We start from the raw sequence: 19,354 nt of genomic DNA on the forward strand, positions 1-19,354 counted from the left end.
TGTAGATGCTGTGGAGTCTTCATGAATAGCTGTCACCATGTGGACTAGCCTCTTGTCTTTGCATGTAAGAAGAATCACTTCTCCCTTCCATAAGAATGTCATTTCTCCCCTCTGTAGACTTTTTAAAATTTCTCCTTTAATTGGTTTGGTAGACCATGATTCTCTCTTATAGTCCCACAAACTCTGTTTTTATTTTTCAACAATATTTCAGATGTGGACACACTGTTGTAATAATTGTCTTGGTAAATATGGTGCCATGAACCAAGATAAAGTTGTATGACTGATAATTTTGTTTCTTGCAGTTTCTTTCCTTCACCTGTTTAAATTTCAAGTTTGCATGTATACCCAGTTTCACTTTAGCTAACCATCCTGAGCAAAACTCCTTATTTTGTAAGTTTTCTGGAATTATACGTTTTGAATCAGAGTCGTCCTCTCCACTTTATCATTGCCTCATCAAGTGACAGCTCTTGTTTGGGTATAAAGATCGACTGAAATTTTGGTAGAAAATAATCCAAGAGAGGTTTAACTTTTGAAATTCTGTCTGCAGGAAGTGGAGTTTCTGATTTATCATTAAAGTGAAGAAATGTCATCATTTGTTCGAACCTTCTTCTCATGATAATCTTTGGAAAGATATGTACTTCACGTAAGGGATCAGTTGATCAATATTCTTTCCAGTGTGACTTTCTTATTTGTCCCATCAAAATTATTAATCCAGGAATCTTCTTCATGTCACTATTGATTACATCAGTCCATTTTAAAGCCTTCTCGTACTTTTTATATGATTTTTCATTCTGTTGGTGATACAAGTTTGAGAAGTGACCAACTCGAAAAAGTCGTTACCAAAAATTAGTTCTGTTATTTCACTAACACTTTGCGGGATATTACATTCAACAGTTACACCTGACACACCTGTAAAGTCTTCTAATTTTCATGAAATGTTGTCTTCAATACACTCTTCTGTAGAAGCAAAGGAGCATTTTCCAGAACCATGAGTTTCATTTTCACTTTCTGTATCAGAATCAATCACTAAGGTTTTTTTTGTCTTTTTGTTGGTCTAATATTCACATCGTCTGAATCAGAACTATATTCTGAGGAACTATCATCTTCTAACACACTAGCATATATGTCATTTGGACAGTCGGAGAAAGTATCTGCATAAAATTCACTGAAAAATTCTTCTTCATTCAAATTTTGTGATGAGTCATTTAAAAATTTTTTATGGTAATGAACTTGCGTTTATAACATACACAAGGTTGGAACAAAAACCTAACAAAGCAAAATGTGAATAAAAACAATCATAAGTTGTAAAATGAACGCTTGATCAATTTTAAGCTCTAACAACTTCGCATAGTGATGTTAATTATATCACTCTCTAAAAACATATTGATACGCCTCTGGTCAATAACGTTCAGGTAATAAAAGATGCATTAATAGGTCTCCAGTCAATAAGTTGTTAAAGGAACTTCATTAGGTGAAAAAGAAAAGGCCACAAATAGAAACAAGAAAATTATGAAATGAAAAAGCTCACTGGTAAAGGCAAACATACAGTAAAGGTAGGAAACACACACAAAGCAACACACACAAAGCAAGTAGGGAGGTTAAAAGACAAAAGCAGGGACTTCCCTGATGGCTCAATGGTTAAGAATCCACCTGCCAACGCAGCGGACACAGGTTCAACCCCTGCTCTGGGAAGATCCCACGTGCCATGGATCAACTAAGCCTGTGTACCACAACTACTGAGCCTGCACTCTAGAGCCCATGAACCGATGTGCCACAACTATTGAAGCCCACGCACCCTAGAGCCCGTGCACTCCAACAAGAGAAGCCACCACAATGAGAAGCCTGCACACCTCAACAAAGAGTAGTCCCTGCTGGCTGCAACTAGAGAAAGCCTGCACACAGCAACAAAGACCCAATGCAGCCAAAAATAAATAAATAAATTTATTTAAAAAAAAAGACCAAAGCAGTAAAATCATCTGTATCCACAATAAGCAGTTAAGGGATACACAAAACAATTAGATGTAAAATATGACATCAAAAATAGTAACTGTGAGGGGAGGATAGTACAAATTCAGGGTATTTAGAATACATATGAAATTAAGAGATCAGCAAGTTAAAACAACCGTGTTTATATATAGACTGCTATACAAAAACCTCATGGTAACTGCAAACCAAAATTCTGTAATAGATATACACACAAAAAGAAAAAGGAATCCACAATAGAAGAGAACAAAAGAATAAGAAAGGGGATAAAAAGACCTACAAAAACAAATCCAAAACAACAAAATGGCAATTGCAACATATACACTGATAATAATCTTAAGTGTAAATGGGCTAAAGGCTCAACCAAAAGACATAGACTGGCTGAATGGATACAAAAACAAGACCTGTGTATGTGCTGCCTACAAGAGACTCACTTCAGATCAAGAGACACATATAGAATCAAAGTGAGGGGATGGAAAAAAATATTCCATGCAAATGGAAATAAAAGAAAGATGGAGTAGCAATACTTATATCAGACAAAACAGACTTTAAAATAAAGACTGTTACAAGAGACAAAGACAGACACTATATAATGATCAAAGGATCAATCCAAGAAGACATAACAATTGTAAATATATATACACCCCAATATATACGTTGAATATTAACAGACATAAAAGGAGAAATCGACAGTAACCCAATAATAGTAGGGGACTTTAACACCCCACTTAAAACAATGGGCAGATGATCCAGATAGAAAATCAACAAAGAAACATAGGCCTTAAATAACACATTAGACCAAATGTATTTCACTGATATATAAAGAGCATTCTATCTGAAAGTAGCAAAAAACACATTCTTTTCAAGTGCACATGGAACATTTTCCAGGGTAGATCACATGCTAGGCCACAAAACAAGCTTCAGTAAATTTAAGAAAAGTGAAATCATGTCATGCATCTTTTGTGACCACAACACTATGAGACTAGAAATCAATTACAAGAAAAAAAACTGCAAAAAACACAAACACATGGAGGCTAAACAATATGCTACTAAACAACCAATGGATCACTGAAGAAATAAATCATAGAGGAAATTAAAATATATCTAGAGAGAAATGAAAACAGAAAGATCCAAAACCTATGGGACACAGCATAAACAGTTCTAAGAGAGAAATTTACAGCAATACAAGCTTACCTCAGGAAACAAGAAAAATCTCAAATAAACAACCTAACCTCACACCTAAAGGAAATAGAGAAAGAAGAACAAACAAAACTCAAAGTTAGTAGAAGGAAAGAAATCATAAATCAGAGCACAAATAAATGAATTAGAGAGTAAAAAAAAATAGAAAAGAACAATGAAACTAAAATCTGGTTCTTTGAAAAGATAAACAAAACTGATAAACCTTTAGCCAGACTCATCAACAAAAAAAGGGAGGGGAGATCAAGATGGTGGAATAGAAGGACATGCAGCTCATCTCTTCCCACAAATTAATCAAAATACATTACATGTGGAACAGTTATTACAGAATACCTACTGAACACTAGCAGAAGATCTCATACAACCAAAGCTGCAAGAAAAGATCAACATGTAACCAGGTAGGAGGAAAGGAAAATAAATAAAAGGAATTGAGATGGGACCTGTGCCCCTGGGAGGGAGCTGTGAAAGGGGAAAGGTTCGCTCACCCTGGAACCTCCTTTACCTACTGGGAGATCAGCTGGGACAGAAAGGAAGCTTCAGAGGCTCAGAGGAGAGTGCAGCGGCTGGCTTGTGGCAGGTAGGCTAGAGAAAGACCAGCACAGAGAGTCCTGGACACCCTGGTGTACTTCTCAGCCCAAGACACACTCCTGCTGGTGTGTACAGTGGCTGGGTGCTGCAACTTGGGCTTCACCAGAAAGATCTGAGAAAAGGACTTGGTTTGGCTGTGTGGAGACAGCCTGAAGGTCATGTAGTGTGGTGTGGGCCACAGCTTGGGGTGTGGGCAGGACAGAGCCCGGGTCTGTCACAGGAGCTCCATTATCAACTTGCACACAAAGGGAGGGGCATGGCCTCATCATAGCATCCTCATTCTCAGCGTGCTCATGACAGACACAACTCTGCTGCTATCAGCAAGCATTGGTGGGTTGCCCACATACAGGTGGGGCTCAAATCTGATCCAATTGCCGGCAGGGGCGTGACTCTGGTGAATTTATGCAGCTGGCAGTTTTGTGAGCGAAGTGCCTGTGGGACATGCAAGTGGATTACTGTTGCTCCCTTGTCTGGGGCAGGTCAGGCATTAGAAGCAGTGGACTTTGTGGGCGTGCACATGTGAAGGCAGGGCTGGGATACGGGCTGATTCCCAGCACTTCCAGATGGGTCAAGGTGTGCAACTACAGCAGGTCTGGGTGTTGCAATTTCAGCGGATTTGCACTGGCAGCTTTGTGAACACAGCGCCTGAGGGACTTGATTGCCCATGTTCCCACAGCTAAGGTGGGGCTGAGGGCAGTGCCAACAACACTGTACTTTGTGAATGTGCACAAGGGGTGACAGGCAATGTCAAAGAGTAAATGTCTTGGTGAACAGCTCCTGCAGAGGAATACTCAGTAGCTCCTTTCCCAGTGACAGTGCTCCAGTCCAGCTTATCTCACACCACAGCTTAGAACCGATTCTAGGGGCTTCTACTCCAACAATTGGGGAGCCGACCCTGCCACCAACAGGGATGTGACATCCAGCGCAGGCTCTGGTCACCACAACACCAGTCACACCCCCAATCAAGGGCATAACAACGAGCACTCCCTGAGGAAAGACATGGTAGGCATCCATATCAAAAACAGCTCTCACATCAAAAATATTAGATTCATGCAGGCTACACAGGGATGTTCCCAGTGTACAAAAACAGCTTTTCAAGACCACAGTAGATAACTGTTTCTCCTAAATTCATAGTCAGAGAAATATAAGTAAAATGAAGAGGTAGGAACTACTCCCAATTAAAAGAACAAGAGAAAATGCCCGAAAGAACAATGAAACAGATCTCTCCAGTCTACTAGATTCTGAGTTCAAAAAGGAGGTAATAAAAATGCAGAAGGAATTAAAAAAGGCTATTGATAGAAATGAAGATCACTGTAACAAGAAACTTTGAAGAGGAACCAATCAAAATTAGACAACTTAAATGCTGAGATGAAAATTGAGCTAAAAGCAATAAGAAATAGCAAACTAAATAATACAGAAGAAAGAATGAATGATCTGGAAGACAGAATAATGGAAATCACTGAATAAGAATAGCAGACAGAAAGACAAATGAAAAAAAAATGAAAACAACATACGAGACCTATGGGATAATATAAAGTATGCCAACTAGGCATAACAGGGATCCCAGAAGGAGAAGAAAGAGAAAAGGGGATAAAAAAATCTCTCTGGAGAAATTATGGCTGAAAGCTTCCCAAACCTAAAGAAAGAAATAGATATCCAGGTACAGGAAGCACAGAGGGTCCCAAACAAGAGGAACCCAAACAGACCTACACCAAGACATATTATAACTAAATTAGGCAAAAGTTACAGATATAGAAAAACAAAAAGTCAGTTACAAGGGAATCCCCATAAGGCTATCAGCTGAATTCTCTACAGAAATGCTGCATGGTGGAAGGGAGCGGCAAGATATATTCTCAGTCATGAAAGGGAAAAACCTTCAACCTAGGAAAATCTACCCAGAAAGATTATCATTTAGAATAGAAGGAGAGATAAAGAATTTCTCAGACAAGCAAAAACTAAAAGGATACAGCAATACTAAACCTTTCCTAAAAGACATATTGAAAGGTCTTCTCCAAATAGAAAAGAAATAAGAATCTATAGGAAAGAAAAAATCACAACAGGAAAAGCAAATATATAAAAAGATTGTAGATCACTTACCAGTACAGAGGTTATTTTAAAAAAATCAAAATATTTTGTGAAAGCAATTACAATTACAATAAACAGCAAAAGGATAAACATGAAGATGTAAAATAGGACATCAAAATGATAAAATGTAGGGGAGGGAAGTAAGAAAATGTAGATTTTTTTTTTTAGACTGTGTTTGAGATTATGTGATTACCAGTCTAAAGCAAGTAGATCTAGTAATGGGTTAGCATACTTGAAAACCAGGGTAACCACAAATCAAAAACATACAATAGATTCCGAAAAAGGAAAAAGAAGAGAACTCAAGCATAATAGAAAAGAAAACCATCACACATGAAAGGAAAAGAAAAAGAAAAAGAAAGGAATAGAGAAGAAATACAAAATCAACTGGAAAATAAGCTTTAAAAGGGCAATAAATACATATATATCAGTAATTACCCCAAATGTCATGGACTAAATGCTCCAATCAAAAGACAAGGAGTGGCAGATTGGATAATAACATGAGAGCCTACAATATGCTGCCTATAAGAGACTCACTTTAGGGTGAAGGACACACACATGGAAAAAGATACTTCAGGCAAATGGAAATGACAAGAAAGCAGGGGTAGCAATACTCATATCAGACAAAATAGACTTTAAAACAAAGGCCATAAAGAAAGATAAAGAAGAACATCATATAATGATAAAAGGATCAATACAAGAAGAGGATGTTATACTCGTTAATATATATGTCCCCAATATATGAGCACCTAAATACATAAAACAAATACTAACAGACATAAAGGAAGAAAATGATGGGAATACAAAAGTAGGAGACTTTAACATCTCACTGACATCAATGGACAGATCTTCCAGACAGAAAATCAATAAAGCAGTGGAGACCCTACATCACACAATAGAACAGTTAGATTTAATTAATATCTTCAAGACATTACATCCAAAAAAACCCAGAATACACATTGTTTTCAAGCACACATGGGACATTCTCTAGGAAAGACCACATACTAGGAAACAAAACAACTCTTTTTTTTTTTTTTTTTGATACGGGGGCCTCTCACTGTTGTGGCCTCACCCGTTGTGGAGCACAGGCTCCAGACGCACAGGCTCAGCGGCCATGGCTCACGGGCCCAGGCGCTCCACGGCATGTGGGATCTTCCCAGACCGGGGCACGAACCCGTGTCCCCTGCATTGGCAGGCGGACTCTCAACCACTGCACCACCAGGGAAGCCCCAAAACAACTCTTAACAAATTTAAGAGTATAGAAATTATTTCAAGGCTCTTTTCTGACCACACAGTATGAAGCTAGAAATCAACCACAGAATGAGAAATGAAAAAAAAAAAAAAGATTATATGGAGACAAAAAAACATGCTACTAAAAAACCAATGAGTCAACAATGAAATAAAAAAAGAAATTAAAAAATATCTCGACACAAATGACAATGAAAACACAACCATACAAAATCTATGGAGGCAGCAAAAGCAGTCCTAAGAGGGAAGTTCATAGCAATACAGGCCTTCCTCAAAAATAAGAAAAATCTCAAATAAAAAACCTAACCTACCACCTAAAAGAATTAGAAAAGAAGAACAAGCAAAACCTAAAGTCAGCTGAAGGAAGGAAACAAAGATCAGAGAGGAAATAAATAAAAGAGAGATTAACAAAAAAACAGAAAAAACGAATACAACTAAGAGCTGGTTTTTTGAAAGGATAAACAAAATCAATAAACCTCTGGCCAGGCTCACCAAGAAGAAAAGAGAGAGGTCCTAAATGAACAAAATGAGAAATGAAAGGGAAAAATAACAACTGACATTGCAGAAATACAAAAAATCATAAGAAAAAATATGAACAATTATATGCCAACAAATTGGACAACCTAGAGGAAATGGACAAGTTTCTAGAAACGTACAGCCCACCAAAACTGAATCAAAAAGAAATAGATGTGGCCTCCCTGGTAGTGCAGTGGTTAAGAATCAGCCTGCTAATGCAGGGTACACGGGTTCGAGCCCTGGTCCGGAAAGATCCCACATGCTGCAGAGCAACTAAGCCTGTGCACCACAACTACTGAGCCTGCGCTCTAGAGCCCACGAGCCACAACTACTGAGCCCATGTGCCACAACTACTGAAGCCCGTGTGCCTAGAGCTCGTGCTCTGCAACAAGAGAAGCCACTGCAATGAGAAGCCCGTGTGCAGCAACAAAGACCCAATGCAGCCAAAAAGAAATTAATTAAAAAAAAAGAAGAAATAGATGATTTGAACAGACCAATCACTGGAATTTAAATAGAAGCTGTAATTTAAAAACAAAACAAAAGGGAAAAAAGCCCCAAACCAAAAATTCCCTGCAGACAAAAGTCCAGGACTGGATGGCTTCTCTGGGGAATTCTACCAAACATAAAAAGAACTTATAACAATCCTTCTTAAACTCTTCCAGAAGATTAAGGGGGACAGAACATTCCCAAAGTCATTCTATGAAGCTGTCATCACCTTTATACCAAAACTAGACAAAGACACTACCAAAAAAGAAAATTACAGGCCAGTATCTTTGACGAATATAGATGCCAAAATCTTCAACAAAACATTAGCAAACCAAATCCAACAACACATTAAAAGGGTCATACATCATGATGAAGTTAGATTCATCCCAGGGTCATAAGAGTGGTTCAGCAAATCAATCAATGTGATACACCAGATCAACAAAAGACGAAAACCACATGATCATCTCAGTAGATGCAGAAAAACTATTTGACAAAATTCAACGCCCATTCATGATAAAAACTCTCATCAAAATGAGTGCAGAGGGAACATATCTCAGCATAATAAAAGCTATTTATGAAAAACTCACAGCCAACATAATTCTCAACACTGAAAAGCTGAAAGCCTTCCTGCTAAAATCTGGAACAAGATAAGGATGCCTACTCTTGCCACTTTTATTCAACATAGTATTGGAAGTCCTAGCCACAGCAACCAGACAAGAAAAAGAAATAAAAGGTATCCAAATCAGAAGGGAAGAGGTAAAATTGTCATTATATGCAGATGACATGATACTATATATACAAAAACCTAAAGACTCCACACAAAAACTACTAGAACTGATAAACGAATTCAGCAAGATAGCAGGATATAGAATTAACATACAGAAATCTTGCATTTCTTTATACTAACAATGAAATATCAGAAAAAAAAGTAAAAAAAAATCCCTTTGAAAATAACATCAAAAAACTAATAAAATATTTAGAAATAAACCTGACCAACGAGGTGAAAGACTTACATGCTGAGAAGTATAAAACATTAATAAAGGAAACTGAAGACGGTTCAAAGAAATGGAAAGATATCCCATGCTCTTGGAAGAATTAATATTGTTAAAATGGCCATACTACTCAATGGAAGCTACAGCTTTAATGTGATCCCTATCAAAATACCAATGGCATTTTCCACAAAACTAGAAAAAATAATCATAAAATATATAAATATAAGGAACTACAGAGGATCTAGAACTGCCAAAGCAATCCTGAGGAAAAGAGCAAAGTTGGAGGCATAACCCTCCCAGACTTCAGAAAAACTACATTGGTATATATACCAATATACCAAAACTATATATACCAATATATATAACAATATACCAAAACTATATTGGTATTGGCACAAAAACAGACATATGGAACAGAATGGAACAGAACAGAGGGTCTAGAAATAAACCCGCACAGCTATGGTCAGTTAATCTTCGACAAAGGAGGCAAAAATATACAATGGGAAAAAGAGAGTCTCTTCAGCAAGTGGTGTTGGAAAAGTTGGACACCCACAAGTAAATCAGTGAAGTTAGAACACACCCTCACACCATACACAAAAATAAATTCAAAATGGCTTAAAGACTTAAACATAAGACATGACACCATAAAACTCCTAGAAGAGATTATAGGCAAAACACTCTCTGATATAAATCGTACAAATATTTTTTTAGGTCAGTCTCCCAAGGCAATAGAAATAAAAACAAAAATAAACAAATTTGACCTAATCAAACTTCCAAGCTTTTGCACAGCAAAGGAGACCATAAACAAAACAGAAAGACAACCTACAGAATGGGAGAAAGTATTTGCAAATGATGCAACTGGCAAGGGCTTAATTTCCAAAATATACAAACGGCTCATACAGGTCAATATCAAAAAAAACAACCCGATCAAAAAGTAGGCAGGGCTTCCCTGGTGGCACAGTGGTTGAGAGTCCGCCTGCTCATGCAGGGGACATGGGTTCGTGCCCCGGTCCAGGAAGATCCCACATGCCGCGGGGCGGCTGGGCCCTGAGTCATGGCCGCTGAGCCTGCGCATCCGGAGCCTGTGCTTCGCAACGGGAGAGGCCACAGCAGTGAGAGGCTCGTGTACCGCAAAAAGAAAAAAAAAAAAAAAAGTAGGCAGAAGACCTAAATAAATATTTCTCCAACAAAGACATACAGATGGCCAACAGGCACATGAAAAGATATCCACACTGCTAATGAGAAATGCAAACCAAAACTACAATGAGGTATCATAACAATGGTCAGAATGGCCATCATTAAAAGGTCTACAAATAATAAATGCTGGAGAGGATGTGGAGAAAAGGGAACTCTCCTACATTGTTGGTGGGAATGTAAACTGATGCAGCCACTATGGAGAGTATGGAGGTTCCTTAATAAACTAAAAATAGAGTTACCATACGATCCAGCAATCCTACTCCTGGGCATATATCCAGAAAAGACAGAAACTCTAATTCAAAAAGACACATGCACCCCTATGTTCAGAGCTGCACTATTTACAATAGCCAAGACATGGAAGCAACCTAAGTGTCCATCAACAGATGAATGGATAAAGGAGATGTGGTGTATATATATAATATGTATGTATACCCTATATTATATATATTCCATTATATATAATGGAATATTACTCAGCCATAAAAACGAACGAAATAATGCCTTTTGTAGTAACATGGGTGCATCTAGAGATTATCATACTAAGTGAAGTAAGCCAGACAAAGACAAATATTATATGATATCACTTATATGTGGAATCTAAAAAAATGATACAAATGAACTTATTTACAAAACAGAAAGACTCACAGACATAGGAAACAAATTTATGGTTACCAAAGTGGAAAGGATGGGGAAGGGATAAATTAGGAGTTTGGGATTAACAGATATACCCTACTATATATAAACTAGATAAACAACAAGGTGCTACGGTAGAGCACAGGGAACTATATTCAGTATCTTGTAATAACCAAAATGAAAGAGAATCTCATAAAGAACTGAATATACAGATATATAAAATTGATATATACATAGACTGAATCACTTTGCTGTACACCAGAAACTAATACAACATTGTTAATCAACTACACTTCAATTAAAAAAGAGAGAGAGAGAGAATAAGAAAAAAAGGGAGAGGGCCCAAGTCAATAAAATCAGAAATGAAAAAGGAGAAGTTACAGCTGACACCACAGAAATACAAAGGATCATGAAGACCACTATGAACGACTCTATGCCAATAAAATGCACAACCTAGAAGAAATGGACAAATTCTTAGTAAGGTACAATCTCCCAAGACTGAACCAGGAAGAAACAGAAATTGAAACAGTACTGAAATTGAATCAGTAATTTTAAAACTCCCAACAAACAAATGTCCAGGACCAAAGAGCTTCACAGGTGAATTCTACCAAACATTTAGAGATGACTTAACATCTATCCTATTCCAAAAAATTGCAGAGGAAAGAACACTTCTAAACTCTTCTATGAAGCCATCATACCTGATGGCTGATGCCTGACACCAAAACCAGACAAAGATATCACACACAAAAAGAAAATTACAGGCCAATATCACTGATGAACACAGATGCAAAAATCCTCAACAAAATAATACTAGCGAACTGAATCCAACAGTACATTAAAACGATCATACACCATGATCAAGTGAGATTTATCCTAGGGATGCAAGGATTTTTAAATATGTGCAAATTAATGTGATACACCATGTTAACAAACTGAAGAATAAAAGCCATACGATCATCTCAAAAGATGCAGAAAAAGCTTTTGATAAAATTCAACATCGATTTATGATAAAATAAAAACTCTCCAGAAAGTGGGCATAGAGGGAACATACGTCAGTATAATAAAGACTACATATATGAGAAACCCACAGCTAACAACACCCTCAATGGTGAAAAGCTGAAAGTGTTTCCTCTAAAATCAGGAACAAGACAAGGATGCCCTCTCACCACTTTTTTTTTTATTTTTATTTTTCTGGCTGCGTTGGGTCTTCATTGCTGCATGGGCTTTTCTCTAGTTGTGGCGAGCAGCAGCTACTCTTCATTGCGGTGCACAGGCTTCTCATTGCAGTGCCTTCTCTTGTTGCAGAGCATGGGCTGTAGGCACGTGGGCTTCAGTAGTTGTGGCACGTGGGCTCTAGAGCGCAGGCTCAGTAGTTGTGGTGCAACTTAGTTGCTTAGTAGTGGGCTTAGTTGCTCTGTGGCATGTGGGATCTTCCTGGACCAGGGATCAAACCATGTCCCCTGCAGTGGCAGGCAGATTCTTAACCACTGTGCCACCAAGTCTCTCACCACTTTTATTCAACATAGTTTTGGAAGTCCTTGCCACAGCAATCGGAGAAGAAAAAGAAATAAATGGAACCCAAATTGGAAAAGAAGAAGTAAAACTGTCATTGTTTGCAGATGACATGATACTATACATAGAAAATCCTAAAGATGCCTCCAGAAAACTACTAGAACTCATCAAAGAATTTGGTAAAGTTGCAGGTACAAAATTAATACACAAAAATCTGTTGCATTTCTGTCCACTAATATGAAGTATCAGAAGGAGGAATTAAGGAAACAATCCCATTTATCATCACATTGAAAAGAATAAAATACCTAGTAATAAACCTACCTGAGAAGGCAAAAGACCTGTACTCTGAAAACTGTAAGACGCTGATGAAAGAAACTGAACACCACAGGAACAGATGGAAAGATATACTGTGTTCTTGGATTGGAAGAATCAATATTGTTAAAATTACTGCACTACCCAAGGTAATCTACAGAGTCAATGCGACCCCTATCAAATGACCAATGGCATTTTTCACAGAACTAGAAATAATTAAAAAATTTGTATGGGAACACAAAAGACCCCGAATAGCCAAAATAATCTGGAGAAAAAAGAACAGAGCTGGAGGAATCATGCTAACTTCAGATTATCCTACAGAGCTACAGTAATCAAAACAGTATGATACTTGCACAAAAACAGACACATATATCAATGGGACAGGACAGAAAGGCCAGATATAAACCCACGCCCTTATAGTCAATTAATCTACAACAAAGGAGGCAAGAGTATACAATGGAGAAAAGACAGTCTCTTCAATAAGTGGTGCTGGGAAGACTGGACAGCTACATAAAAGAGAATTAGAACATTCTCTAACACCATATAGAAAAACAAACTCAAAAGAATTAGGAGTTTGGGATTCAAATATACATACTACTATATATAAAATAGATAACCAACAAAGACCTACTGTCTAGCACAGGAAACTATACTCAATATCTTGTAATAACTTACAATGGAAGAGAATGTAAAAAAGAATAACTGAATCATTTTACTGTACATCTGAAACACAACATTGTAAGTCAACTATATTTCAATAAAAATTTAAAAAATAAACAACGCCCCCCACAAAAGTTCTATGAATACTACTATGAATTAAACTGCCTGCTTTTGAAAAAAAATTTTAAAAAGCCCCTCAAAATGATTAAAGACCTAAATGTAAGACCAGATACTATGAAACTCCTAGAGGAAAACACAGGCAGAACACTCTTTGACACAATCGCAGCAATATTGTTTTGCATGCGTCTCCTAAAGTAAAGGAAATAAAAGCAAAAATAAACACATGGGACCTAATTACACTTAAAAGCCTTCGCATGGCAAAGGAAACCATTGACAAAACAAAAAGACAACATACTGAATGGGAGAAAATATTTGCAAATGATACGACCAATAAGGGATTATACACATTGAAGCATTCAGGAGTAAAAGAATATGATGTATGCAGTATACTCTCAAATTGCTGAAAGAAAAATATTTATATAATAAGGACAAAATGATAAAGAAAATGTGGCAAAATGTTAACAACTGGTGAATCTTGGTAAAGGGAACATGAAAGTTTTCTTTTTCCTACAATTTTTTATACATTTGAATTTTTTTCAAATAAAGTTTAAAAATTATCTTTCCAATCTGATAGGTTAAGAAATGTTTTGATGTATGTTTCTTTAGTTATGTATAATGGTGAGTATCCTTTCATATGTTTATTTTATACCTGAATATCTTTTTTACACATCGCTTATTCATATCCTTTGCCTATTTTTCTAATGTATTTTTTATGGTTTTTCTCATTGAATTTGTATGAGTCTTATGGGAATTAGTGTTTTTTCTGACACATATGCGCAAAATAGGTTTTCTGAGTTTGGCATTACTTAATTTAGTTTATGGTACTTTTTTGGTTGAACAATATTTAATTTTTATGCAATCAAATTTATCAATCTTTCTATATGGCTTCTGGGTTATATCCTGCTTAGAACGGCCATTTTTTACCCCCAGCCTACTAATGCTTTCTTCTAGTACTTTTAGAATTTAATTTTTTAGGTTTAATTTATTTATCAGTTGGGAATTCCATCTGTTTAAAGAGTTTATTTTTTCCCCAAATCACCAGTTTTACTAAAGACACATATTAAACAATTTTACTTTCCTCCACTGACTTGAAACATCTACTTCTGGACCCTTCTCAGTGCCACTGATCTGTTCCTTCTTTAGTTCCAAACTGTATTGTTGTAATATTTCTTAAAGCCAATGATTCTAATATTAAATTTTGGAAACTACCTGGCTGTTCCAGCATAAATAGTTATCCGTTGGTATCTGAGGAGGATTGGTTCCAGGATTGCCCTCTACCCCACTCCCCTGTGCCCCCAGGATACCAAAATTCATGGATGCTCAAGACTCATATAAAATGGCACAGTATTTGCATAATCTACACAATCTTCCCATATACTTTAAATCATCTCTAGATTAACTTATAATACCTAATACAATATAAATGTTATGTAAATAGTTGCCAGCACCTGACAAATTCAAACATTATCTTTGGGAATTTTATGGAATTTTTCATATTTTTGATCCACAGTTGGTTGAATCTGTGAATGCAGAACCAGCAAATATGGAAGGCCAACTATATGTTTGTGTGTGTGTGTGTGTATCCTCCTTAACCAATCCCTTCCTTTGCATTTCATGACCCCCAGGTTGCTGGTTTTCCTCCTTTCTCTACGCTAGTTATTCCCAGCTTCCTTTGTCAGTTGCTTTTTTGCTAATCATCCTTCAATATTTGGAAAAATTTTAGGGCTTTTCTCTTCTCTCTTCCTACTATGTGATCTCATTGGCATTGATTTTTTTAACCTTGTTTATGGTGCTTTTTGTAAAAAAGTTTTATATTTATATAAAATATTAAAAAGTTTAAAATTTATATACAAATATATCAATTTTCTTTTATGGCTTCAGGGTTATATCCTGCCTAAAAAGGGTTAAGCCATAGTTTAATTATTATGACTTCATTACTATGTTGATGACTCCTAAATTTTAATCTCAGCCTAACTCCTTTTCTAAGATACAGATGCATATAAACAGTGAGCTGCTCAGTATCTCTATTTAGCTATCTCACAGGCATCTCAAACTGAATATATCTAAAATGGAACCCATGATTTTACCTCCTCAAACTGTTCCCCTGTCCATTTCATTTCTAGTACAGATTCCCAGAAATGAGATTGCCGAGTCAAAGAGTGTGAACAAAAAGTGTGTAATTTTGATATACTGCCCAGTTTCCTTCCAGAGGGGTTATATCAATTTATACTTACACTAGCAGTGTAGCTATTTCTCCATGGTCTTGTCAACAGGGTGTGTAATCAAACTTCTGGATACTTGCAATCTGATAGATTACAAATTTGTAATCTGATACATAAAAAATAGTACTTTGGTATAGTTTTAATTCGTTTTTAAGTTATTAAGAACAAACTTGAGCAGATTTTCACGTTTAAGGGCAATCTGAACTTCTTGTTTACTGCCCATTTTTCTGTTAGGTCACTGGTCTAGGTTATTGACCAATAGGAGCTCTTGATGTATTAAGGATATATCATCTGTAATATGAATTGAAAATATTTTCCCCCAGTTTGTCTTTGATTTTTGTCTTGATATTGTTTTGTTTTACCATGCAGAAATTTTTAATTTTTATATAGTCAAATCTATCAATATTTTCTTCTATGCTTTCTGGGTTAGTCAATTAGAAAGGCCTTCTTCATTTCAAGATTATAAAGGAATTGCTTCATGTCATCTGCTACTATTTTCATGGTTTCACTTTGTATTTTTTAAATCTTTGATCCATTGGAAGTTATCCTGTTGGACAGAAGAGTGGTATTAAAGAATAAAATGAACCATGTCTTTCCTTTGCTTAAAACCCTTTAATCGTTTTCTTTTCTTTTTTAAAATAAATTTATTTATTTATTTATTTTTGGCTATGTTGGGTCTTCATTGCTGTGCGTGGGCTTTCTCTAGTTGTGGCGAGCAGGGGTTACTCTTCATGTGGTGTTCAGGTTTCTCACTGCTGTGGCTTCTCTTGTTGCAGAGAGTGGGCTCTAGGCGTGCAGGCTTCAGCAGTTGTGGCTCAGGGCTCTAGAGCACAGGCTCAGTAGTTGTAGCACACAGGCTTAGTTGCTCCACAGCATGTGGGATCTTCCCAGACCAGGGCTCGAACCTATGTCTCCTGCATTGGCAGGTGGATTCTTAACCACTGCACCACCAGGGAAGCCCTTTTAATGGTTTTCTATTGGTCTTAAGATTAAATTTCAAATTCTTAACATGGTCTATTAGCTCCATTGTGATCTGGCTCTATTCTTTCTATAAAATCATTATGTTACATCCTCCCTTTTGCCCTCTGGATCTCACTGGGTTTCTTTCAGTTCCTTGAACTTGTTATGCTTCTTCATGTTTCAGAATTTTGTATGAAGTGTTCCAGAACCAAAGTTAAATCTCTCTGTAATACACTGTTAAATCATCCAGGGCTTCTTCTCTGTAGCACCCATTAACTGTAATTATTTATTTATGTAATTATGAATTCAATGTCTATCTTCCCTGCTAGATTATAATTTCCACTAGAACAGACACTCTAGGCATCTTGTTCATTACTGTAGCCTCTGTTCCCAAGCACAGTGGCTGAAGTATAGTAGCTTTACAAATACTTATTAAATGAATGAATAAATGAAAAATAACAGGTTTAATTAAAAAATACTTCTAATAACATCCAATTTCATTTTTCTGATTATTAGTTCAAACAATCTCTGATCTACAGTTTATTCTGCTGAACAATCATATAATCAGGAAGGAAGTGCTTTATAAAAACGACCAATACCAACTATCCTATCAGTAATAAACTGTATTCTGGCTTATAAATTAGCCTTTTATGAATATGTCTAGGGAAATCAATCCCTGAAAACTTTAGTTTTTGCTAAAAGAACACAAAATTGTCCTATAAAATAAAAACCAGGCTTAGAATTTATAACATTTCTTTGATATTATGAGTTAGAATTAGCAGTAAATACCTAAACAGGTATGTGTTAGCAGAATGGTGAACCCATATTGTTCTCCTGACAAATACATTGTGAATGCATCAAATCACCAAGTACAACTCACCTCTTGAAAGTTATGTTGCGTGAACTTGTCTGCTATCCTTAGCAACTCACGACATGAATGTGTGTCAGCAAAAGCCCGAATGCCCAGGCAGTTAGAAGGATCTAATTGTCTCTTTAAGAATTCACAACAGGCTTCCTGTATTTCTGCCAGCTGAAGGAGGCAAGCAGCTGGCAGAAGGGTCTGAACATTGCCCTCTTCCACAGTTATCTGGGAGGTATACGCAAAGTCTATCAGTAGTTCCATAGCCCTCTCATCTATGTCTCGGATCACAACTTCCGTCTGACGGCTCTCTGCCAATTCTCCTGTAAACATAGCTCGGAAGTAGGGACTACAGGCTGACAAAATGACTCGATGGGCATATATCTTCTTAGCGCCCACAACTAGCACCACATCACACAGCTCCCGGTGCTTTCTCAGAAGGTTAATCACCTCCAAGGTTTGTCGAGGGTGCTTGTCTGAGATATAGGGCATGCGGGCAGGTTGGGGAACCCCTTCTGGCAGTTTGTTGGGGTCTCCAAGGGTGCAGCGGCTTGTTACATCCATTCCAGTCTCTCCTGGTCGAATGTTGGTACACCTACAGAGATGGGGGTGGGAGAGAGAAGAGAAGATGGCAATATTTTTAGAAGCTAATTCCTGCATTTCACATGTATATTGTATGTAGAAATTCAGGTGCTAACTTACTAGGTAAATGCCACAAACTTAAATTATTGACAAATAATTAGAACTAAGATATTTGGATTTTCATAATCATCACACTGTATCTATCAACATGGAGAAAAAAGAGAATCTATGCCCCTCAGTTAAGATGATAACTATGCTTTTAACAAATATTTACTAGTTCTTATATTTTACAGAGCATTTTGCTATGGACTGAGGAAAATTCAAAGAAATATAAAGAGGTAATCAGGGAACCTAATTATCTAGAAGGAGAGAGAGACACATGAATAGCCAGAAAGGGGGCAACCAGGATAAAAAATGTGGTTCAGAAAGGCAAAATCTATAGTTATTTGTTTATACTGGAACATAGACCTGGCATAAGCTATCAGGTTATTACAAGGGTATGTATTTTTTTGTGTGTGAAGTAGGAATATTACATTGCATTTTTCCAGAGCTTAGGTGAAGTATCCTACACACATGGTTCAGATCGTTATACTTCTGTTTCTGATTCTCTACTTACTAAGCAGTCTTCTGACTCATGTGAGTCTCAGAAACTAATCATCTATGACTGTACTGAGATAGTCTAATACTGGCCTGCAAGAGACAGTATCAGTTTACTACCCCTAAAGCTGTAGCACTGACAAGACCTACAGTATAATAAAACACTAGAGTGTTGACAGAATCCCCTGGGAAGGAGAGGAGAATATAAAAGGACATTTTAGGAAGAAGAAACTACACTTAGCTCTTCCTTTCTTTAGCAGCAACCTGTTTTTCCCAAGTACTTATACATTCAATATTTCTACGCTTGGCCTCAGCCTACAGGTAACTGTATTCTATAGTACAAACTGTTCATAATTCCTGACATCTGGTAGAAACAGCACTGTTTACGCTTGACAATTTAAAACTGAAACATAAAACTGAGCAAAACTGAGTTAAAGGATAATTGTTACCACCCATGTAAACAAGCAAAAAAGCTTTCAGCCACAGTACTTAATGGTCTCTTGTTTGTAGTAGATGCTGAAATAATACATCACGTGGTTAACAGTGGTACACCATTAAAGACAAGACCATTTAAAAATTTTCCATTACAATACTGACATTGTATGTTG

The 19,354-nt window shown here is 36.8% G+C and overlaps 1 protein-coding gene across 2 annotated transcripts in view; it reads right to left on the reverse strand.

Moving 5' to 3' along the window:
* KLHL20 (kelch like family member 20) overlaps positions 1 to 19,354 on the reverse strand; it is a 77,423-nt gene that overhangs the window by 44,510 nt on the left and 13,559 nt on the right. For both annotated transcript variants that reach the window (XM_079939872.1, XM_079939873.1), the window contains one exon: positions 17,589 to 18,162. In XM_079939872.1, coding sequence (XP_079795998.1) covers positions 17,589 to 18,131 — 543 coding nt within the window. In that variant the 5' untranslated portion in view covers positions 18,132 to 18,162. The remainder of the gene's footprint in view (positions 1 to 17,588; positions 18,163 to 19,354) is intronic.

This window comes from Stenella coeruleoalba (genome assembly GCF_951394435.1).
Source record: "Stenella coeruleoalba genome assembly, chromosome: 1".
Lineage (NCBI taxonomy): Eukaryota > Metazoa > Chordata > Mammalia > Artiodactyla > Delphinidae > Stenella > Stenella coeruleoalba.